General features: G+C 39.8%; 1 protein-coding gene across 2 annotated transcripts in view; it reads left to right on the top strand.

Moving 5' to 3' along the window:
• The window catches only part of nedd9 (neural precursor cell expressed, developmentally down-regulated 9), a 79,663-nt gene that overhangs the window by 15,875 nt on the left and 39,551 nt on the right, over positions 1 to 24,237 (top strand). The window contains exons 2-3 of one of the 2 annotated variants that reach the window (XM_008114990.3): positions 18,432 to 18,629; positions 20,234 to 20,680. In XM_008114990.3, the coding sequence (XP_008113197.2) occupies positions 18,609 to 18,629; positions 20,234 to 20,680 (468 nt within the window). In that variant the 5' untranslated portion in view covers positions 18,432 to 18,608. The remainder of the gene's footprint in view (positions 1 to 18,431; positions 18,630 to 20,233; positions 20,681 to 24,237) is intronic. The other variant, XM_008114991.3, reaches the window with a different exon arrangement.

Genomic DNA, 24,237 nt, shown 5'->3' with positions numbered 1-24,237 from the left:
CATATAAAGTTACAGGAGGGACTGTGTGTCGATTTGGTTTCTGCTGCCCTGTTAATGAGATGTGACCTTGAGTTATGTTTACATTTAGGTCACAAATCTGTACACAGTAAGTCCCATTGAATTCAGTGGGAATGTTTCTGAGACAGACAGACATAAATTGCATGACTGGAAAGTTACTAGATAAAAGCAAATAGCAAGCAGTTCAATGAGTTTGGGATGTGTATGCATGCATGTATGTATTCAAAATGTTCATTAGTTTCTTAACTTATATAGCTGGTGGGAACAGCTTTTTCTAGAGCAATGGTTCTCAACCAGTGGGTGCCCAGATGTTTTGCCCTTCAACTCCCAGAAATCCTAACAGCTGGTAAACTGAATGGGATTTCTGGGAGTTGAAAGCCAAAACACTTGGGGACCCACAGATTGAGAACCATTGTTCTAGAGGAAGTTTACTATTTGGGTATATTTATTTATTTCTATACCAAAGCTTTTAAAGGTTACCTTTAGACGAGTAGTCTCCAAATTCCCCAGCCAGTTTGGCCAGTTGGCATACAATAAAATGTATGAAGTGATTATAAATTGGTATATATTCAGTGTATTATGTCTGGTAGGGAGAAATTTATTTTACTGCACAGGATGTGATCTATCAACTATAAGTGAGAACATGGTGCTTCTTGAGGAGAGCACTTGCTGCCCGTCATAAAAGTTAGATTTATGCAAACTAGGCCAAGTTCTAAGGGTTTAAATCAGTGGTTCTCAACCTGTGGGTCTCCCAGAAATCCCAGCCAGTTTACTAGGTGTTAGGATTTTTGGGAGTTGAAGGCCAAAACATCTGGGGACCCACAGGTTTAACCCACTGATTTAAATCAAAGCAGAGTCAGTCCTAGTTAGTACTTGGATGTGCACCAACAAAATGAGCTGTATTTCAAAAAAAAAAAAGGAACTGGAAAAATCACTTCTGAATATTGCTTGACCCTATTAAAATCCGGTTGCTCCTGACACAAAAAAAATAAAATAAAATCATGAGGTTGTCATAAGTTGACAAGAAACTTGAAGACACACATAAACACACACACACACACACACACACACAGGCTAAGTTCTTTTTGGGAGCTAACCCAGGATTTTATCAAAGTATGTTTTTTTGTATATGTGACGTATTTGTTTTATTGATTTGTTTTTATACTGTTGAATTTTTATACTGTTCATTTCGCTTGGCCCTGGCCCCATGTAAGCTGCCCCGAGTCCTTTCAGGGAGATGGCGCAGGGTATAAAAATAAAATTATATTATTATTATTATTATTATTATTATTATTATTATTAAGTTCTGAAGTCCTTTTGCTTGTGACAATTTGTATTTTAGAGGAATCTTCCAAATTCAACCTGTTCTTTAAAATGATAGTTTCCCTTTTGTTCTCCCAAATTTGAACATAATAATAATAATAATAATAATAATAATAGACTTTATTTATACCCAGCCACCATCTTCCCAAAGAGACTCAGGGGCCTCACAAAAGCACGCCACACATGAAATAAACAATACATAAGCCTAAAATCAATAACAACATAAAATTACAACTGTGAACAAAATGAACACACATAACATCACACAGCCCTCAAAATACTTGTGTAATGTAATTCTCCAGCCCAGTTTTGTATCTGAATAGCAGTGACAAATGAAAGAACTGTTAAAATTTCAGTTGGGAAGCACTGTGTAGGATGATAAAAACAGTCTAGCTTTTTTTTTTTTAGAGGAAGAGAGGCCAAGTCCTGCTGTTTGAAGTTTGTGTTTTACACCCCTTCATTCATTCATTGATACAACCAGGCTGGATTAGTATTCTCAGAAGAAGGGAAGAACTAAGAATGGATTTAGCCTACATGAATGTAGGCAGCGTATTCAGAAGCCTTTCTTAAGATGTGCCCCATTGACTGGGAAGTTGAAATTTCAGTGGAGGAAACCCGGTGCCTCAGAGAGAGGGACAATAACCTTTGAGGAATGCTTTAAAATCGTGGGAATAAAATCTTTCTTCCCAAAGAATGAAAATCTAGATCATGTAAAAAAAGAAAAGGGAAGGACCATGCAGAATTGATTGAAATAATGCTTAATCCATTAGCATTAAAGAAATTCTTTATGCAGGAAAATTCAAAATATTCGGACTCGAAATTCACTAGGTACAGAATGGAAGAAAATCATTTATGCACCAAGAAAGAGATGATGATAAATATCACTCATAAATGTTATTTTTAATTATAAAATTGCCTGGTGATCACTGATATTTAGACTGTTCTTATTAAATTATGACATTTTAGACATCTGACGGAACTGATCTTTCTGTCTGAATGTCAGCGAGATAAGAGCGTTCTGTAGCATTCTGTTGGACAAAATGCTTACTTATGGAAAGTTCAGACCCAAGTGTTGCCTCCATTCTCTACTGCATAAGGACATATTTCAGGCAATCCTTTATATCTCAGATAAATGATATTTCCATTATTGGATACAAGATGACATTTATTATAGTGACCGGTCACACAGTATGTCCTTTCTTCACACAAACAGTCCTAGCCTTCAAAGGAACACACTGTGTGAAGATGTAGGTCATAAGTATAGTCAGCTATAATTCCTCCACCCGCAGAAAATATGAGCATATTTATTGAAAGCAGTTATGTGCTGACTTTCCAAGATAAGGTTTTTGAGATTGTTTGCAATCCAACTTAAAACACAAATAAAATAAAATTCAAAATCCACATTTAAATATAAGTTAAAAACCCACATAACTCTAAATCACGTGAGGCTAATAAAGAAGGAATAACAAAGTACTAAATGAATGAGTAGCTAAATCATTTTGTCCTTTTCCAAGGGTATAAAGTTAAGGCAGAGTTGAAAACAATGTAAGTTAGTTTTAACCATAGGGTGCATCTACGCTGTAGAATTAATTCAGTTTATTACCATTGTTCAATGCTATGGAACCTTGGGCTTTGCAGTTTGATGAGGCTCCAGTTTTGGCAGAGAAAACTAAAAGCCATTTAAAAATGACACCTCCCAAAACTCCATAGCATTGAATTGTTTTAGTTCAGTGGTTCCTAACCTGTGGACCACCAATGGTCCCTAAGAACTAAAATAGGGACCAGGGCCTCACCGTTACTACATTGTTGCAATGAGTGCGACTGATCTCACAAAACCCTTATAGTGATGAGGCAATGGGGATGTTGGGAGGGGAGAGATTGACTATCCATGAAAGGCGCAACAACAAGCCTTCTGACTGCTGCTTCTCCTCCTCCCTCCCCCTGAGCGGAGCTGTTCCATATGGCACCTGGAAGCTGGGGTGCCTTGGTGTCTTCATTTTTAGGCCTGTTCCTGCGGTTATTTGAGGTATTAATTCAGAAAATTGCATTGGATAGACGACATCAGCTTTAGATTATTAAATATGGTGGTTGAGCAGATGACGATTACTGAATGGCATATTTTCTGTTTCAGAAACTAGAGTTGATGTGGTCTATCCAATGAAATTTTCTGAATCAGTACTCCAAGTAACCAAACCGAAACTAAAGTTGACCAAAAATTGATTCAGTGGTCCCTGGTCAAAGTGGTCCCTGGTCAAAAAAAGGTTGGGAACCACCGTTTTAGTTAAAATGGTGTCAAACTGCGTTAATTCTTCAGTTTAGAAACACTCATAGCAGCTCTGAAAAGATTTCTTTCATAACTGAGGTCCTACCAAAGGGAAGGTTCTGCTCTCATTAGCTTCCATGACTGGGACATCCAGATCAAAGTCTTAGAAGACAAATTCAATTAATCGGTCTCGAAAGATGTCATTCAGTAGAGATGTAAAAATACATATTTTCTCATCCTTAACCAGCAGTAACATTATTGAAAATTTGCACTCATTAAAATAATGGTCAACCACTGCCATTTTATTTTGTATCCTGGGATTTTGTTTTGCAGAAATAATATGAAAAAGCACAAAATAAGAAATATTTTGTGTTTATCCCAACTAGAGAAGATCCATTGAATCACAGGATGCATTGATTCAACATTCTGTAATTGATTCAGCAAGCTGTTGTAGTTACGGCAAACCAACACAATTCAGGCCAGTGTCTTATGCAAAATTGTTGCTTTCGGCGTTTTTTTTCACATGATATTATTTTTGGTCCAAAAGATCCCAAGTGGGAAGTATAACTGAAAATGTAAATTTCACCCAACAGGCAGATCTTGGAGAATAAAACCAGGAAGGGTTTACATTCCTTTTTCTCAGATGTGCAAATGTTATGTGAATGTCATGACTTCAGTCTTGTTTTAAGTGGTTTCCCTCACATTTTATGAGAGTTACATCTATAATGTTGTATTGCTTTCTTTCTTCCACATATAGTTTTGTTAGTTTTTTCTCCATAGCACTCAACTGCCAATCTCCTTTCACTAGGAACTTGGTTGATGGCCTGGGGGAATTGTGTGTGTTTTTCCACCAAACAATTCTGTTTTTTTGGTGTGGCAGTAATTGAAAATCATAAGTGAGATCATACTTGCCTTCCTTGGTGCCCCACCTTCAACTGCCTGACTTTTGGTTTAGTTTTTTCTTTTGATCATGGTATGGAAGGCACATTAAAATTGCTGAGATAATAAAAGAAAGACCCCATAAGTTTTTCTTTTAAATAAAACTGGGGAAAGTTTTTTTTAAAGAGGGTTAAAGATGTATGGACAAAATTATTTGCATCTGTGGACTGCCCAAAGCTTTGACTAGTGTGAGCTGGGAGGGAGAGGGTGGGGTTTGCCTCTTTACAAAAATATGTAAGGATACATCATTGCAACACTGCTAATATTCCACTGGAAATACCCATGGAGTTCTGGAAGTGTGATCCCTCCTTGCATGCTACACTGTTTTCTTCTAGGAGTTGTACTCCTCTTTTTATCTTCCATATCTTACAGGGTCTTGATCTTTCTGGGCTTATTCCAAATGCATAACAAAGGTCTATGGTAGGCATGGGCAAACTTGGACCCTCCAGGTGTTTTGGACTTCAACTCCCACAATTCCTAACAGCCTACTGACTGTTAGGAATTGTGGGAGCTGAAGTCCAAAACACCTGGAGGGACCAAGTTTTCCCATGCCTGGTCTATAGGTATATAGTGAGAATTCCAAGTTCCTTAAGTCCATAATAGAAGGCTGAGTCTACATGGGCAAGAAAACTAGACTCATCTTGAATTGACTTTGGCTATCTCCAGAAGTACATTTTCTTCTAATGAGTATTATGGGTTTTCTAGCTTTAAACAAGCTTTGCCCCATTTTGGGCAAAGTTGGGTGGTATTCCAGAGTTTATTATCCCATCTGGATAGTAGACTGGTCTGAGTTAAGCTTTAGTATCACTGTAAGTCAGAAATGACTTGAAGGCACATAACAACAATAAAACTCCCAGAATTCCCCATTTGGAATACAGTAGAGTCTCACTTATCCAAGCTTCTGGATTATCCAAGCCATTTTTGTAGTCAATGTTTTCAATATATCATGATATTTTGGTGCTAAATTCGTAAATACAGTTATTACAACATAACATTACTGCGTATTGAACTACTTTTTCTGTCAAATTTGTTGTATAACATGATGTTTTGGTGCTTAATTTGTAAAATCATAACCTAATTTGATGTTTAATAGGCTTTTCCATAATCCCTCCTTATTATCCAAGATATTCGCTTATCCAAGCTTCTGCCGTCCCGTTTAGCTTGGATAAGTGAGACTCTACTCTACTTTGTTTTCTAGACTCTTTTACATGTACACCCAAAACTTTATTATGTACATTTGAATTGTGTTCTCCTTGTAGAGCAGAATTGGGCAACCATGGTCCTCTAAAACAGAGGTTCTCAACCTTTAGTCCTCCAGGTGTTTTGGAGTTCAGTTCTCATAATTCCTAACAGCTGGTATGATGGCTGGGATTTCTGAGAGTTAAAGTCCAAAACACCTAGAGGACCAAAGGCTGGGAACCACCTCCTAAGGCAGTGGTTCTCAACCTGTGGGTCCCCAGATGTTTTGGCCTTCAACTCCCAGAAATCCTAACAGCTGGTAAACTGGCTGGGATTTCTGGGAGTTGTAAGCCAAAACACCTGGGGATCCATAGCTCTAAAACTACAATTCTTATCATCTTTCATTGTTCATGCTGGTTTGAGTTGATATGAGTTACAGACTGACAACATCCAGAAGGATGTGTCATAAGGCTGATGACAACATCATCAGCCTTATGACACACTAACTTACCCAACCCCAATCAAAGGGAAAAGCAGATGATAGCACAGTTAAAGCCACCATTTTAATTCTCCTATGGCCTTGTTTTCCCCACACTACACCATGTGGACATATTTTTGAAGACATCTGGGATCTCTTAGTACGTATACATTCAGACATGGGAGTGGTTAGTGCAGTGTATGAGGACAAGGGCATAATGTACTGCTTGGGTATGAGACTGCAGTGTGAGAAAGAAAGATTCAAAACAACAATGAAATCACTTTGCCCTGAAATCTGTTTTGAGTTTTGAAATGCTTGTTCACAGGCATTTTAAAGGAATAACAATAATGTAAGCAAACAAACAGGCCAAAATCCAGCTCTTATCCAGACAAGCGCCAGTTTAAATGTGCTATTCATTAATGAGGCTTCTTGACAACCATGCAAAGTCATGAACATTTATATGGTCTGCTTGCAAACGTGGGCTGCCATAAAACCTGGAATGCTCTCACAGACAAAAAGGACCAACTCCTACATGTGGTTTGCTTCTTCAGAATCTATTTGTGTTGACTAAGCTGTTTCTGAAAAGATGCGCCTCTAAAATGGCCCCCTAATGCTAGAATGACAGTAAGTCTCTCATGAGTCGTGATTGAGTGCCGCCTTCATAAGCAGAAAGGAATCTGTGATGAGCCAGACTCAGGTGCTACTTTTTCACTCCTTTGCACAGCTTCTTGGAAAAGGTTTGTTTTCAAAGATGAGAATCAAGAGGATAAAGTAAACAGGATGAAATAAAATTAAATCGGGACAAACACTACATGGCTTTTCCCATAGTCCATTAAGGTCTAACAGAGACTCTAATCTCATGCTCCCACTTTTGTTTATATCTTTTAAGTAAACTGAAACATAAGCTTCCTTTTTCATACTTTTTCAAGGTTCAAAACCTAGCTTCACTTGAGCACAGATATTGAATAAATGCAGTGTTAACACTCCTCACCATTGACTATTTTTACAGGAACTGGTAAAAGTTTCAGTTTAGCCAATTGCTCAGTGTATTCTACATACTTTGGAATAGTACTGTTTGAGGCTACAACTTTCAGACTCATCCACCCAGCCTGGCTGTATTGACCAGGACTGATGAGAATTGAAATCTAGCAACTTTTGTAGGGCTACACATTGCTCATCTCTGCTTTAGAACAATGTCCTGACTCTAAAGATGGGGAATGTATGACCCTTCTCATTGTTCCTAAACATTTCCAGTGCTTGGTTATAAAATGAGACAGTGGGCCGAAGGTAGATCAGAATCTTTGGATGATTCTGCAGTACAGATTTCTCTATCCCAGTTATTTAAAAATATCAGCAACAACTGTCTCTCCCTTCACCGTTGGTTATAGTCATGAACTGGAGATAGCTTGGGATAACTAGGCTTTTATTCCATGTCAGGAGCAACTTGAGAAACTGCAAGTTGCTTCTGGTGTGAGAGAACTGGCCGTCTGCAAGGATGTTGCCCAGGAGACATTCCCTGGATGTTTTACCATCCTGTGGGAAGCTTCTCTCATGTCCCCACATGGGAAGCTGGAGCTGACAGATGGGAGCTCACCCCACTCCCTGGATTCGAACCACTGACCTTTCCATCAGCAGACCCATTGCACCACTGGAGTCTCCTGACAGTTAGGGTGTAAAAGGACTATAAAGTCTGTTCTATCCTTGTGCTAAAAACAAATACCTCAACTCAGAATTATGGAATTTTATGTATATGACTTTTCCTCCTGAATCGGTGGGTTCTTGGATGCCAGTAAAAATAAAATAAAAATAGATCCTTTAAGCTTAAAGTCTGCTCATTTTGGTCTTAGAAGACACTGAGCAACAGGCTTTTACAGGATTAGTCCTAAAGTCTAAATCATTCCTCAACTCCATCAGAATGAAACCTCTGAAACCTAATTATTTTGTTGGATGTATGCCTGGAACACCTTGAAAATATGACTGGCACCACTTGGTATGTTTTGGAAGTGAATTTAGGTCATTGTGCCGGGAGAGAAAATGCAAGGCATTAATTCTTTCCCCTGAAGGGAGGCCCTTAATTACCATTAAAAACACTCTCGCGGATAACAGTTCATTTTAAGTCATTGTTGACCACACAATATTGACATTCGCCAGTATTTTCCAATACAGAGTGGAAACAAGGGTGTCTGAAATAGTGCGGCGGAGCTATGAATTGAAATCCTGGCTTTTCTTTGGTATGCGCCAAAATCTTTCCACACTCCGTTGCTTCCAGACATCTTGGCATTCCCATTCCTGGAGATGCACAAGAATGAAATGGCAGAGCATTCAGGACTCAGCGCCTTCTCATGGTTCCTGCCAAGCTCTTGGAAACCTTCACTTTTTATTTGCATTAAAAACACATCATATAGAGCGGAGGGTGGAGTGAGACAGTTGGCAGTGGGTGAGATACCTTTTTTGCCAAATCAAATGCGCAGCTGCCATTGTCTTTGGCTAGTGTGCTCTATGAAGAAATCCTACCATCACAAAATACTTGCGGGATCCATTACTGCAAGTATGTGTGTGTCTATGTCTGGAAATTGCTTGCAAGTATGTATAACCCCATGAAATTCATAGAGATGTCTTGGGAAAGGAATAGTTAGAAGTGGTCTTGCTACTTCTTCTCTGAAATATAACTTACAGCACTTGATTTTCCTTGGTGGTCTCTCATCCAGGAACTAACCAGGACTGATCTTGCTTCATTTCCATAATCAGACATGCCTTTAGGGTGTAAATAATGGCCTGGTCACTTATTTAATTATTTGGTTCTTGCAAATTGTAAGGGTCGGTAAAGGTTTTCCCCTGACATTAAGTCCAGTCGTGTCTGACTCTGGGAGTTGGTGCTCATCTCCATTTCTAAGCCAAAGAGCTGGGGTTGTCCGTAGACACCTCCAATGTCATGTGGCTGGCATGACTGCATGGAGCACTGTTACTTTCCCTCCGGACCTATTGATCTACTCACATTTGCATGCTAGGTTGGCAGAAGCTGGGTCTAACAGCAGACGCTCACTCAGCTCCCAGGATTCGAACCTGTGATCTTTCAGTCCGCAAGCTCAGCAGCTCAGCGCTTTAACACACTGCGCCACTGGGGGCTCCTTTACACTTGTACTTGGGTACAAATAAACCCAAACCATGTCAGATGTGAAAAGGAGTGATTTTTCTCTGAAAGTGGTTCCAGATCTTTCTAATGTTATATTCATTTGTTTTGTTTTTCTTATTTGAAGCATTACTGATATGGATCTTTACTTGAAAAGCCTCCCAAAGGGGGTTACGTGAAGTCAATAGCAAACAAGGCAGTTCATACCTGTCTTGTTTAATTGTTGTCAAATTTAGCCATTAGCCTAAGTGATATCTTAACCAGATATTCATACATTGTATAGGTCCCAATTGCACAAAACTAGTACATGATGGTCATCTACATCCCTAGAAACAAAACATATTTATTTGTTTGTTTTGTTTAATGTTATTTTCTATATCTGCCCCTTTTCTCTGAGAGTGGGATGCATCCAAGGCAGCTTCCAAAGATAGTAAATTAGATGAAGACTGTAAAGCCATAAAGTCATTATCTGAATGGAGAGTCCCAGTTCTCACAGAAGCTTCTGTTTTGTCCAGACAGATTTGCAATACTCAATGCTCCAGTAGTTTTCCTCCTTATGGGTGTAGTACAATAGGCACTTTATTCCATGGGTGAGAAATGAGGGAAATCAAAGAGGGGTTTGAAGTGAAAGCTGTCGCAAAACTATCTGCCAACTTCCAGACAAGAGATACTTCATTGTCAGCAAGGACAACATGAAATGAACTTCACTCTGTTCATTTCCTGACCCTGTTTTACTCTGTGATATTTCTTATTATTAATTCTAGGACAATGCACTTTTTCGTATTCTGCTCTGTGTGAGAACTGACATCTGAACTGGCAACTGGCCCATAACGCTATCATGGGTGATCACTCATGACCGAGTATGATTTTAAACTACTGACAATGCTGCTGGGGATTTTGTAAATTGTAGTATAAAAGTTAAACTGCTAAGCTGCTGAACTTTCTGACTGAAAGGTTGGCAGTTTGAATCTGGGAACGGAGTAAACTCCAGCTGTTAACTCCAGCTTCTGTCAACCTAGTAGTTCGAAAACATGTACATGTGAGTAGGTCAATAGGTACCACTTGGGTGGGAAGGTAACAGCACTCCATGGAGTCATGCTGGCTACATGACCTTGGAGGTGTCTATGGACAATGCCGGCTCTTTGGCTTAGAAATGGAGATGAGCACCAAGCCCCAGAGTCAGGCATGACTAGACTTAATGTCAGGGGAAAACCTTTACCTTTACCTTTACTAGTATAAAAGTATCATTTCCAAGCTCTGCTTAGTCCATTGGGGCTACACTGAAAGTTGAGGCAGTAGAAGGGGGACACTTTGAATTCATAAGAAAATGAATTTTACTTATGCAAAGGTAATTTTTTACATATCTCAGGTGAAGAACCTTGCAGTTGCCAATATTATCTGGTCTATACCTATGGCGATCATGGCTCCTCAACCTGACATGCCTCACTGGGTTTTTATAAGGATAAAAAAAAAGAATTACAGCTATTTTCAACTTTCTCACAAGAGGAGAAGGGTGAAATGGGTGATAAATAAATAAAATATCCTAGTTCTAGGAACTGACTTAGGATACTAAAGGTTTTCACCTGACATTTAGTTTAATCATGTCCGATTCTGGGGGTTGGTGCTCATCTACATTTCTAATAATAATAATAATAATAATAATAATAATAATAATAATAATAATAATTATTATTATTATTATTATTATTATTATTATACCCTGCTCCATCTCCCCAAGGGGACTTGGGGTGGCTTACATGGGGCCAAGCCCAGGCAATAAACAATATAAAACACAGTAATAAAAAACAAATCATAAACAAATAAAATCACATATACCAATAAACAATAAGCACACTTTCATAAAAACCTGGGTTGGCTTCTAAAAAGGGTAGTGGGCCAGAAAAGTGCAAATAGTTTTATACAGTACAGAATAGGAAAGAGGTAGGTACCAGGGACTATTATCCCATTAAGGTGCTGGAGGAGGCATACACCCAAAGATTATATACGGCAAGGAGTAAAAATGCTATAAAAATAGAATGGACAAACAGGGCAATCTCAAACTAAGGAAATAAGTCACCAAAAGCCTGTTGGAAGAGCCAAGTTTTCAGGCTGTTCTAAGCCAAAGAGTCGGTGTTGTCCGTAGACACCTCCAAGGTAATGTCGCCGGAGTGGTCTACTCATATTTGAATGTTTTCGAAGAGCTAGGTTGGCAGAAGCTGGGGCTAACAGCGGGAGCTCACCCTGCTCCCCGCATTCAAACTGCCGACCTTTATGTCAGCAAGTTTATCAGCACAGCGGTTTAATGCGCTGCACCATCGGGGGCTCCGAGGAACTGACTTAGGTCACACAATTTACAGTACCACCAATAATAATTTACAGTCTCTTATCTAGATAGACAAAAGATTATTTTATACCTATTTGAGTTTGGCAAATTGTATTCCCAAAACCCCTTACACCATTCTTTTTGCCTTTAGATCCTTCCCACCCCACCCACTTCCTAACCTCTCTTTTTTTCCCCCTTGCTGTGGACAGAAGGAGACGGGACAAACCTTTTGATAGTTTCAAACAGCTCGTAATGGAAGAAGGGAGGCATTTCTCATTTGCTCAGCAAAGGTGATAACTACCAAGGAAACTATAATAACAAACTCTGCGTAGGTGGCAGAAGTGAGAAGGAGAGGAAAAAGGTTAATCATTCTGGAACATGGCTCAGTATAGACAAGGCTACGTGCTTGCAGACAGTTTCTCCTCCTCCATCTGTGGCAAGAGAGTCTGGTGAAGAATGGATTGTTAAACTGTTTTCTGTATTCATTATTGCAATCTGGACAGAGGCTGTTGTTCCCTGGTATTTTGTTCCAGGGGCTGTTAGCCTTTAAAGGAGGCATTGTACATAATCTCTCCATTTATTATCACCTCGCTGTGTGTTTGTTTCAAGGCTGCTACGCACTTTCCACCGCCTTGCCATCAACGTCATTCCCTCCCTGTTTACTTTTATTAGGCAGGATGGATACTCCCAGCGTTCCCACCCTGAATCCAGCTGGCCTTTTTTCTCTTTTGCTGTTTTAAAGCTGTTAGTTTGTATCTATCTAGAACATTTCTATCATCATTCTGTTCAGAATGGGACGTGTGTGAAAGAAACAAATGATTCAAAAGTATCCTCTCTTTATCAGTGTTATAGACTTTTGCCCACATCATCGAATCATTTCAGGAATGAATTTTTTACCCCCTAATTTTAGGGAGAATAGCTTTTAAGGTTTGACTGTAGTTTTTATGACTTGTCTATGCATCAAAATAGAGCCCTTGGTGCACAGCGTATTAAAGCGCTGAGCTGCTGAACTTGCAGACTGAAAGGTGGCAGGTTCGAATCCAGGGAGTGGAGTGAGCGCCCACTGTTAGCCCCAGTTTCTGCCAACCTAGCAGTTTGAAAACATGTAAATGTGAGTAGATCAATAGGTACCACTCCAGTGGGAAGGTAACAGCGCTCCATGTAGTCATGCTGACCACATGACCTTGGAGGTGTCTACGGACAACGCCGGCTCTTCGGCTTAGAAATGGAGATGAGATGAGCACCAACCCCCAGAGTCAGACATGACTGGACTTAACGTCAGGGGAAACCTTTACCTTTACCTATGCATCAAAACAGAGCCCCTGGTGGTGCAGCATGTTAAAGTGCTGAGCTGCTGAACTTGTGGACTGGAAGGTCACAGGTTTGAATCCAGGGAGCGGAGTGAGCGCCTGTTGTTAGCTCCAGCTTCTGCCAACCTAGCAGTTTGGCATGTTGGGTGTGTGTGTCAAATTTACTAGTTCCATCACCAGTTTGGCACAGACTACTCTCAGAGTGTTGGGGAACTACAGCTCCCAGAATTAAAAAATATCCCCCCCAATCCCACCAGTATTCAATGTTGGCCATGTAGGTAGTGTGCCAAGTTTAGTGCAGATCCATTGTGGGCTGGGTTCACAGTACTCTTTGATTGTAGGTGAACTATAAATTTCAGCACCTACAACTCCCAAATGTCAAATTCCATTTTCCCCAAACTCCACCAGTGTTCACATTTGGGCATATTGAGTATTCGTGCCAAGCTTGATCCTGATCCATCATTGTTTGAGTCTGATGTAGGTGAACTACAACTCCAAAACTCAAGGTCAATGCTCACCAAACCCTTCCAGTATTTTCGGTTGGTCATGGGAGTTCTGTGTGTCAAGATTGGTTCAATTCCATCGTTGGTGGAATTCAGAATGCTCTTTGATTGTAGGTGAGCTAAAAATCCCAGCAACTACAACTCTCAAATAACAAAATCAACCCTCCCACCACCACACCAGTACTCAAATTTGGGTGTATGGGGTATTTGTGCCAAATTTGGTCCAATAAATGAAAATACCTCCTGCATGTCAGCTATGTACATTACGATTCATAACAGTAGCAAAATTACAGTTATGAAGAAACAATGAAAAAAATTATGGTTGGGGTCACCACAACATGAAGAACTATATTAAGGGGTCGCAGCATTAGGAAGGTTGAGAACCACTGGCATAGTAAAATGATGTGCCACATAAAATGGCAAAATAACGGTTGGATTTTTGTGTTAGGATGGGAGGATATTTTGGAGCCATGGATAGTTGAAGCCATTGAAGTGTACTCCATGGATACAGCAGGCCAATTGTATTTTGGGGGATTTATCTGTACTCTTTTAAACATTCATATGAGCGATATCTCTAAATCTGCTCTCCATATGACATCAGACCAGTGAGTTGAACTTGTTTTGGACTTCTAGCTAAGGGCCTTATCCAGTCCACCTGATTTTTGAGCAAAGAGGTAATTCCCTTGCATTAGCATTCACATTTCTTGTGACTGGCACCCAAAGTTTTGTCATTTTAATTTCTTTCCTGCGGGACCGAATGTATTTGTTCGAATTAAATACTGGAAATCGGACTGTCTCTGCTTGACTGCTCAAACTAAATGCCTTCTTTCTGCCCATCCAGCCGTAAAAAGGGAGACCTGGCACATGAGCTGGGAGAAGTCAAAGGTAGTTATAGTTGGTACTGACTGGCTTCCTAGAAACTAAAACTACAGAAACAGGTGTGTTTTATCCAGATCTGTCCCAAGAGCAATGTATAGAGCTCTGAAAAGAAGGAAGATGTTGACTTTACAGGTTTCCAGTGAAATGATGTTTGAAGTACTGAGAAAGACACCTGTGTTGATGCTTTATAGCATGCAAATGCATTTAAATGCAGCTCCTTAATCAGTTTAAAGATAGAGGATTAATCAGTTAAAACTATTTTAATTATTTTAATTAGTTACTTAAAATGCATTCTCTCTTCTGAACACCTTCTCCAAAGCTTATTTTTCTCTCTTGCTTTATTGTTGTAGTGTAGGATTAAACCCTTGTGCTGACCTGAAGGTTGGGTTCCTGACCTGAAGGTTGCCGGTTCGAATCTGTGAGACGGGGTGAGCTCTCGTCTGTCAGGTCTAGCTTGTGGGGACATGAAAGAAGCATCCCAGCAGGGTGGTAACACATCCGGGTGTCCCCTGGGTAACGTCTTTGTAGACAGTCAATTCTCTCACACCAGAAGCGACTTGCAGTGTGTTCTCAAGTCGCTCCTGACACGATTTAAAAAGTGTAGTATAATTTCCCCCACAATTTTTCTGAATAATCTAATGGTTAGAATTATTCATCATTGTGATACACAGATAAGGAACTTTCCTTTATTGGAAGTCCCTAAACAGAGGTCAAATGGTCAGTTCTTAGGGATACGTTAGCTGTGTATTCTTCCAATGGTAAGTGATTAGACAAGATATTTATTGGGGTTCCTTCCAGTTCTTTGATCCTATACATAACTTCAGAATATATATTCTATATAATGTTTTCTTTACAAATAAAGTCTATGGAAGTGTCATTTCTTGAAGTGCTACCACTAGTTGGCAGAGAAGACTCAGGGCGCATGCAGGCAGCACCTAAAATGCGTGCATTCCTGCGTTTTTCCCTGGGAAAACTGAATTGTCCCAAAGTAATTTGACAGCTGGAAAGATCCGGGTATTTCAGAAGGCTTGGGTCTTTCCAGCTGTGGGCACTGTGTGGATTGGGCCTGGGGATCACATCATGCGAATTCCAGTGCCCATCCATACAGCTGTCTCATGTTTTTTTGGGCTCCTGGAGTGCAAAAAACCCAAGACCACCCCCTTTGGGGGGAAGTTTGTGGAATTTAACCTGGCCCAATTGAGTTTGAGAAACCCAAATGCGTGTGGGTTAAAGTCCTGTGTGGAACTGCCCTAAGAGCCTTGTAAAACAACTCCCACGATTCCATAGCATTGAGTCATGACAGTTAAAGTGGTATCAAACTGCATTAATTCTACAGTGTAGATGTACCCTTAGGGCCTTTCCAGGCAGGCCCTATATCCCAGGATATGATCCCGGGTTTTCTGCTTTAAACTGGATTATATGAATCCGCACTGCCAGATAATCTGGGATAAACAGAAACCCTGGGATCAAATCCTGGGACATAGGGCCTGTCTGGAAGGGTCCTTAGTTTAATGGGGCTTATTCCTGAATAGATGGTTACAGGATGTCACGCCATCAATTTGGGATAGCCTGTGTCTTGTTGAAAGTGTTTCCGGAGGTGGCTAATCTTTGACTTGGTTAGCATGAGAGTTTTTATATCTGCCATGTCGGTGCAGTTTTTAGTGCTTCTGATAAATTTAGTTTTGTAGCTTGCCATTTATCTCTAGCAGTCTGCTTTTTCTGGAGTGCAGGAGTGGATGGGCTAAAATCTGCCAGTGTGCTTTGATATAACTCATCCAGCCAAGAAAATGAAGTGTTCTCGGCCTTTGTGAAGGTTTCCAAGAATGACAGCCTATGCAGTTTGTGTCTGCTTTCCTCCGAATGTCTAGCTGGCAGACCGTTCCTGCCAGACAGACGTTTGTGCAGAAAAGAAAAGTGAGAGAGTGAGTGTGAGGAAGACAGGGAAAACATGTTATGTCTGTAAACAGAGAAAGCATATTTTTAGATAGGTATGGGTTAGGTTTATGTTATAAAACAAGGTGGAGGACCAGGGTGCTATATAAAGCAAGGGAAGGGAATATTTGGCCTGCCATATGGTTTGGCCTGCAATTCCCATCAGCCTCACCAGCATGACTAATGGCTAAGGATGGGAGAGGTGTAGATCCGGTTCAAAACATCTGGAAACTCAAACATTCCCCACCCTGCTATGATGGACTTAAAGCCTGATATGTATGTGACTCTGGTCATATGGGACAGGGAATTTTTACTGGGTGTCAATTCTCCCACTCAAAGAGTTTATGAGTGGAATCTTCTCCACTACATACAATCTGGCATTCACATCGGTTTGAATGTACATGATTTTTAAAGGAGAAATACAACACAAATTTGCAAATGTATTTGCATAAGTCAGTATCAAAAATATCTTAATTAAGGAGATGAAAATTCCTTATAAAGTCATATCAATGTTGGAAAAGGTGTGTAAAATGCAACCAATTGCATATTGCTCTCTCTCCCCCTCCCCTTCAACCCCTCTCTCTATATGAGTGACATTTTAATTTTTATTTTGCACTAATTTGTAAAAGGCAATGAAATCATGCAGTTCACTGATTCAGTAGTATGTCACCTTTTGTCTCCACAAGGTTTATCCATTTGAATACACAATTGTTACATACTTAAAATGAGAATACAGTAGTAGCCAAATAAAGTAGACATGCTTTGGTTTGAATAAGGCAGTGGTCATAAGCCAACAACAAACCATAGGTTCATGTTATGGCTCATGCTTGTCAGCAGAGTTACCTATTTATTTATTTATCATGTCAGAAGCAAATCGAGGGTACAAGTTGCAATGTATTTGAAAACACAAACAAAGTTTTTTAAAACAACAACAACCATCTTGACATGATATTAAGTGTCCTTTGCCCAGTAGCTGGCCACTTGGAGTGCCTCTGGTGTTGCTATAAGAAAGTCCTCCATTCATTGTGCATGTGGCAGGGCTCAGACTGCATTGTAGTAAGTAGTCTGTGGTTTGCTCTTCTCTACACTTGCATGCCGTGGACTCCACTTTGTGGTCCCATTTCTTAAGATGGAGCCCCCGATGGCGTAGTGGACTAAAGCCTCATGACTTGAAGGTTGGGTTGCTGACCTGAAAAGCTTCCAGGTTCGGATCCCACCCGGGGAGAGTGCGGATGAGCTCCTTCTATCAGCTCCAGCTCCATGCGGGGACATGAGAGAAGCCTCCCACAAGGATGGTAAAAACATCAAAACATCCAGGCATCCCCTGGGCAACGTCCTTGCAGACGGCCAATTCTCTCACTCCAGAAGTGACTCAAGTTGCTCCTGACACGAATTTTTTTTTTCTCTTAAGATAGGCTCTGCATCTCGTGGTGCCAGAGCGCAGTCTATTCAGCGCCTTCCAAGTCGTCCACTTTTACCTATGACAGTGATTCTCAACCTGTGGTGTTTTGGCCTACAACTTACCAGCTGTTTACCAGTTGTTAGGATTTCTGTGAGTTGAAGGCCAAAACATTTGGAGAGCTACAGGTTGAGAACCACTGACTTATGATGTCCAGAAGGCACTTCATGGCTTGTGATGTGAAAATGATCAGTTTTTAGGAAGCAGTATGAATGGTACATTTGAATTAAATGATGCATTTTCTTTTGTTGCTGGCATGAAATATACAGCAGTTGACTTCTCCTGCTATACAGTGTTCCCTCACTATTTTGTGGTTCGCTTTTTGCGGATTTTCTGTTTTGCAGTTTTTCCATAAACTCTGAAAGAATATTATAAATCATAAAAAATTACAATTTACAGCCCAAGGAAGGGAGGAAGGAGAAGCTGAAGGGAGAGAAAAGGAGCCCAAGCGGCAACAGGAGGAGAAGGAGGCTATTTATCAACACAAGATTGATTGATTAAAAACTTAAAATAGTGTATAACTACTAAAATGTATAAATATATAATGTCCCTACTTTGCGGATTTTCACTTATTGCAGGTGGTCCTGGAACCTAACCCCCGCGATAAGTGAGGGAACACTGTATTTGATTCTAGGTGTAGACATAACCCATCATATTCTGATTCTGATAGCAGTATTTGAATTGTGTCTTTGCAGTTATTTGGATGGATGCTTTTCAAAAGTGGGGGCCCAGATGTGTGGTGGAGGACATTGGCAAGTGGACAGCAACTGGGGGAGAAAGCGCATGCGAATGAGAGCGATGAAAAACCAACTGTGTGATCATTGAAAACTCCACTAAGATCCTTAACAGACGACCACTCACATATTTTAAACATGTTTTCTACATCCAGAAGGGTTAGACACTTTCTTTTTTATATGTCAATGAAAGATGAATTGCTAAAGAAACTATTAGACCTATCACCTGAAAGTACAAGTGATAAAAACTATTACTGCATATCAGCAAATCTTTTCAGCTGCATTCCCATCCTTTGTTTGTGTCACGTTTCAAACTATTGTGTCCTCTTTACTTGAAAATCCATAACATTTTCCATACTGTATTCATTCCTTCACAGTTTCCCTCCTCCCAGAACCTACATTTTTTGCATCGATTAAAGCAGGGCAGAAGTAGTCCTCTGGATGTTATTGGACTGCAACTCCCAACATTCCCCAGCATTGACAATGCTGGCTCCATCTGCTGAGATTTGTAGTGCAGTTCCATCTCACAGCATTACACAAATATTGATACAGTATTTCTATACATTTGCCATATGAGAAATAGGACATTTTCGTCCCATTATATTTTTCAGATGTTAATTGAAAGTATGTACCATTGCTTTCTAGAAAATAGTGTGCTGAAGTCTCTTTCTGAAAAGGTTTTTAAACTATGGGTCAAGCTGAGATAATAACTTATTAAGTTCAGATTCTGAGCTTTTAACATGTGCAATGAAATGAAAACTATTGGTTTCTTCTATCTTATTGTGTTGATTAGAAATATTTGTTCTGTGTTTCATGATGAGAATCCTTGAATCTTGACTTCCAGGCTTCTTCCCATGCAAACATAACAAAATTGATTATGCTTCTGATTTTATAAATTATTCCTATTCAGCAACATGAAGGAATTACTTTAGGTACCGATTTCAGAGAATGTATGTGATTTTTGCTATTCCCTACTTCTTTTTAAAAATTGTGTCAGAATTGAATTGAGAACATACTGCAAGTTGCTTCTAGTGTGAGATAATTGGCTGTCTATAAAAACGTTGCCCAAGGGATGCTCATCCTGCTGGGAGGCTTCTCTCATGTCCCCACATGAGCTAGGGCTGACAGACAGGAGCTCACTTTGCCTAAGACGACTGCTGTTTGACTGATATTGCATCTCAGTGACTTTCCCATTCACACATATTTCTCTTCTTTAAAGAATTCAGATGCTTGAAGTTTTTATGCCTAGGTTCCAGGATATAGATATAGATATAGAGGAGTGTTTACTGAGTGTCCATTCTCCCATTTGAAAGTTTCATGAGTAGAAGCTTCTCCACAGCAGGATACAATCCTGATATTCAAATTGCTTAAAGATTTTTTTAAAAGTAGAAAGTCAGCACAGAGCTGCAAATGTGTTTACATCCCTCAATAACCTAGCAATTTTATTATATTGCCCAAAACCAAAATATATGTGAACTAAAAAGAAAGAAAATCCTAGAACTATAATCAAAATGAGTTTGAAACCACAAAGGATCTGGGATTGTAAAAATATATATATATATGTATTTGGGCATTATTTTTATCTTTGGTTTACAGTAACTGGCAAAAGGCATTGAAATAGGGTGGGACACATGGGGATTGTTGATTAAATTGCATGTTTCCATTGGGTATGTGAAAAACAGTGGTCATTGTCCACTTGGATGCATAGCTCTTACTTGAAAATGCTTTGCTAAGTTCTTCTGTATCTTCCATTTTTCCTGCAGAATCTTATGGCAAGAGCCCTCTATGATAATGTCCCAGAATGTGCAGAAGAGCTGGCCTTCCGCAAAGGTGACATTTTGACAGTGATTGAACAAAACACCGAAGGACTGGAAGGGTGGTGGTTGTGTTCTTTACATGGACGGCAAGGTATTGTTCCGGGAAACCGTGTGAAGCTTCTGATAGGCCCTGTGCCAGAGAGCCCACCCAGCCAAGACTTGTCAAATTCAGGATCAGTTCACCAACCCTTTAACCAGCAAAAGGTCTACCAAGTGCCAAGTGCACATTCTTCACCTCGGGATCCTGTCTATCAAGTGCCACCTTCCTGTGCGAATCAGGGAATCTACCAGGTTCCCACAGGCCATGGTCTTCAGGGGCATGACATTTACCAAGTGCCTCCATCTGGGCAGAGGGGCTTTGGTGCAGTCGAAGGCTCCCCAACAACCAACAAGGTGTGTACAAATTGTCTTTTGAAGGTTTAGTTTCCAAACTTGAGTGAACTATAGGAATGTTAAAGTCTCAAATCACCCATTTGTTTCCTACTACCAATGGCATAAATTTATAAGGGATATATGTCTGTGTAATATCTGTCTCTCCGAGCATTATCAGCTGATTGGTAGTATTTTCTGAAGATCTTTCTCAGAATCTGTCTTAGTGGCCTAGTAGCATGTCTGACTCCAGGTCATAAAGCTGAAATTGGAATCATGTCAGGGTTAATTGGATTTGAGAGATCCAGTTTAGATCATAGGCTTGAAGGTTGAACTACGACACTGATAGCCCAGGGTTTGAACCACCCCTAGGCCATGGAAATCTACTGGGTGAGCTTGGGAAACTCACACTCTCTCAGCCTCAGAAGACAGCAAGGAGGACTCCACTCTGAACTGTGATAAGTTCACCTTAGGGTCAACACAAGTCAGAAATGGTGAAGACACACAGCAACAGCAATCCCAGAGAGATGATCAAGTATTTCATGAGCCTAGTGGAACTCAATGACTGCATTTCATCCTCTACTTTCTGTTTATTCAAGCACATGACAGGGCCAGTAGCTGGACTAGCATCTTATCAACTTGAGCTCTTTACATGGTCCTGAATGATCCCAGGCATGCTACAGAAAAGAATAATAATAATGATCTCAAAGTAAACCAACCTCTAACTGCGAATTGTAACATAAAACTAAAATTACATAGTCAAATTGAATTATATCTAACCTAAAAACATGAACCTGGGTTTCAGAATCACTAAAGGTCCAATTAAGAAAGTTTTAAATTAATTATATTGCCATGATGTCAACAGAATCAACCGAGCTGACAAGGCCAAAGTACAATGGTAGTTTCCGGTCAAGGTTTATTAACTTATCTAGTCCTCCTCCTTTCCATATGCTAATGAGCACAAATAAGTTTTTAATTGTTTTTTGAAGGAGAGAAGGGAGGGGGCCATTTTTATTTCATAGAGGGAGTTCCAGAGAAGGTTCTTTCTCTTGTTCCCACCAGTAATGCTTGCAACGGAGGTGGGACCGAAAGTAGGGCCTTCTCCACTGACCACAGTGTCTGAGTTGGTTTGTAGGAGGAGATGCAATTTGTCAAATACATATACTGTTGTGTGAATGAAAAATCCAGAGAGTTCTGATGTATTCTGAAAATAGAATCCAAAAAACACTGTGTTTTTGGTGCTGAAATTTTTAAATGGTTGAACGAGTTGATTGAAATTTTAGATGATTAATCAACAGAGGAAGATATGTGTAAAGTTTTGGCTTCCCATCTGTAGTAGCTAGTAGCAATTAATCCATTATGGGTTTTACTATGAACTTTAAAGGTGCTATCTGGTTTAAAGATAGGATTCAATAGCTTAGATTGATTCCTTAAAGTTTAGACTAATACTCAGGATGGATTCATGGCCGTATGAATTTTCCATATACAGTAGAGTCTCACTTATCCAACATAAACGGGCCGGCAGAATGTTGGATAAGCGAATATGTTGGATAATAAGGAGAGATTAAGGAGAAGCCTATTAAACATCAAATTAGGTTATGATTTTACAAATTAAGCATCAAAACATCATGTTATACAACAAATTTGACAGAAAAAGTAGTTCAATATGCAGTAATGCTATGTAGTAATTACTGTATTTACAAATTTAGCACCAAGATATAACGATATATTGAAAACATTGACTACAAAAATGCGTTGGATAATCCAGAACGTTGGATAAGTGAGACTCTACTGTAGCATCAACATTCTAGGTCAGATTTGGCCAAGCTTCAGTTTTTCAGAATGAGTAGTCTTGCCAGTTCTTATAGCTAGATCTAGGGGGTTTTCTTCACAAAAAATCCCTCTTGGTTATTCTAAAGGATTTTCATTTGTTGCTGTGTGTCTTCAAGTCGTTTTTGACTTATGGTGACCCTAAGGAAACCTACCATGGGATTTCCTGGGGTTAAGAGTATGTGACTCACCCAAGATTACTCAGCGGAGTTCCATAACCCAGCAAAGAATTGAGCCTCGGTATCCAGAGTTATAACCCAATGTTGAAAGCACACCACCACACTGGCTGTCACTACAACAATTTAGGGCAATTTGGGGTAGTTGACAAGGATTATTTTTAAGATGACATCATGAAATAACTAGGACTCAGAAATTCTTGCTGAGCTATTGCAAATTAGTAGATTTAGAGCTGCCATCTGTCCATCCCTGGCTTAGATTCTTAAGAACTGAAAATCTGATACTGAGGTTTCGTTAGATGCCTGAGAGGTCTGTAATGCTATTAGTTTATTTATTATTCTTTGAAAAACAAAACTGGCAATCAAAACACCAATAAAGGCACTTCTTTTGTTTTGAAGATTTACATATTTTTAATAAATATATATATAACAAGATCTGCCAGTAGTGACCTATTGAGAAGGACAGGAAGTCTTAGATAAACTTGATTTAAAAGGCTGAGTGAAATATAAACCTAGAGCAAATAGAGCGATACTTTTGGCATTCCCCTCCACTAATATGTGCCCATCGCTTGAGCCAAGGCAATTGCCTCTTGAATGTTAGTGGAAGTACCCTGCTGTTGTTGTTGTGTTTTTAAATCCTTTGCAGTTTTATCAGATATGGAGCAGCTGGAAGGCAGGGCTATCAATAAATCCTCTGGAATATTTAGGGCTGGTTACTTAGCCCTTATAAATGTGTCTCAGTGACGTATTGCAGACAGGGATACTCCACCAGGAAGTGCATGTCTGGAAGGTGCCATAGTCTAATCTTTCATTGCCGTGGATGTTGGCAGGAATTCATTCCGACTCTTTCCTTTTTAAACCACGGCTGCAAATCCTTCCAACTTGTCCTTGATTCATGGCATTTGCTTCAAGGTATCTCAAGACTAGACACTGCAGCTTTCTGAGAACCATTATTTTCCATTCAGGATCTTTTAAGAATTCTTTCCTGGTATCCTGACTGTTAGTTTTGTTTTTCTCTTTTCCGGTGCTAATGAGCAGATTTTCTAAAGGCAGAGAAGGGATCATAAATCCATTTGCTCACATTCCGCCTTGAAAAGTTGCTTTTGGTGCCCCTGCCCACAGTTACATGTGATAGTCACATGCTTATATACTTTCTATAGTCAGTTCTTAGGAAGCAACTTTCTATATGCCACAGGAGGCAGATTAGTGATACTTTACAGACTTGCTCTGGGAAATTCTGTTCCTTAAATTCTGGAATCTTTCACTGGAAGAAAGGAAGCATTAGTAAGATAAAACAAGCAAGTGCAACACTGCCTACAATGTTTTTAAAATTAGGAAATTCAGACCGGCATAGTTTGTAACACTTCATACCAAATATTGTGTACTAACCAGGTGGGATGTCTGCTGCTTTATAGGCCCCTGAAATAAATGCCAGGTGCACATTCTAGCTCTGTGCTGCCATTGAGTTTTCTTGTCTCACATAACTGGGCAAGTTACCAGATATACTCTCATGCATAAGTCAACTTCATGTATAAGTTGAGGGCAGGTTTGGGGACCAAAATTTTGGATTTTGAT

This window comes from Anolis carolinensis, chromosome 4 (assembly GCF_035594765.1).
Source record: "Anolis carolinensis isolate JA03-04 chromosome 4, rAnoCar3.1.pri, whole genome shotgun sequence".
NCBI classification, from domain to species: Eukaryota; Metazoa; Chordata; class Lepidosauria; order Squamata; family Dactyloidae; genus Anolis; species Anolis carolinensis.
This window is presented reverse-complemented; position numbering and strand designations above follow the sequence as displayed.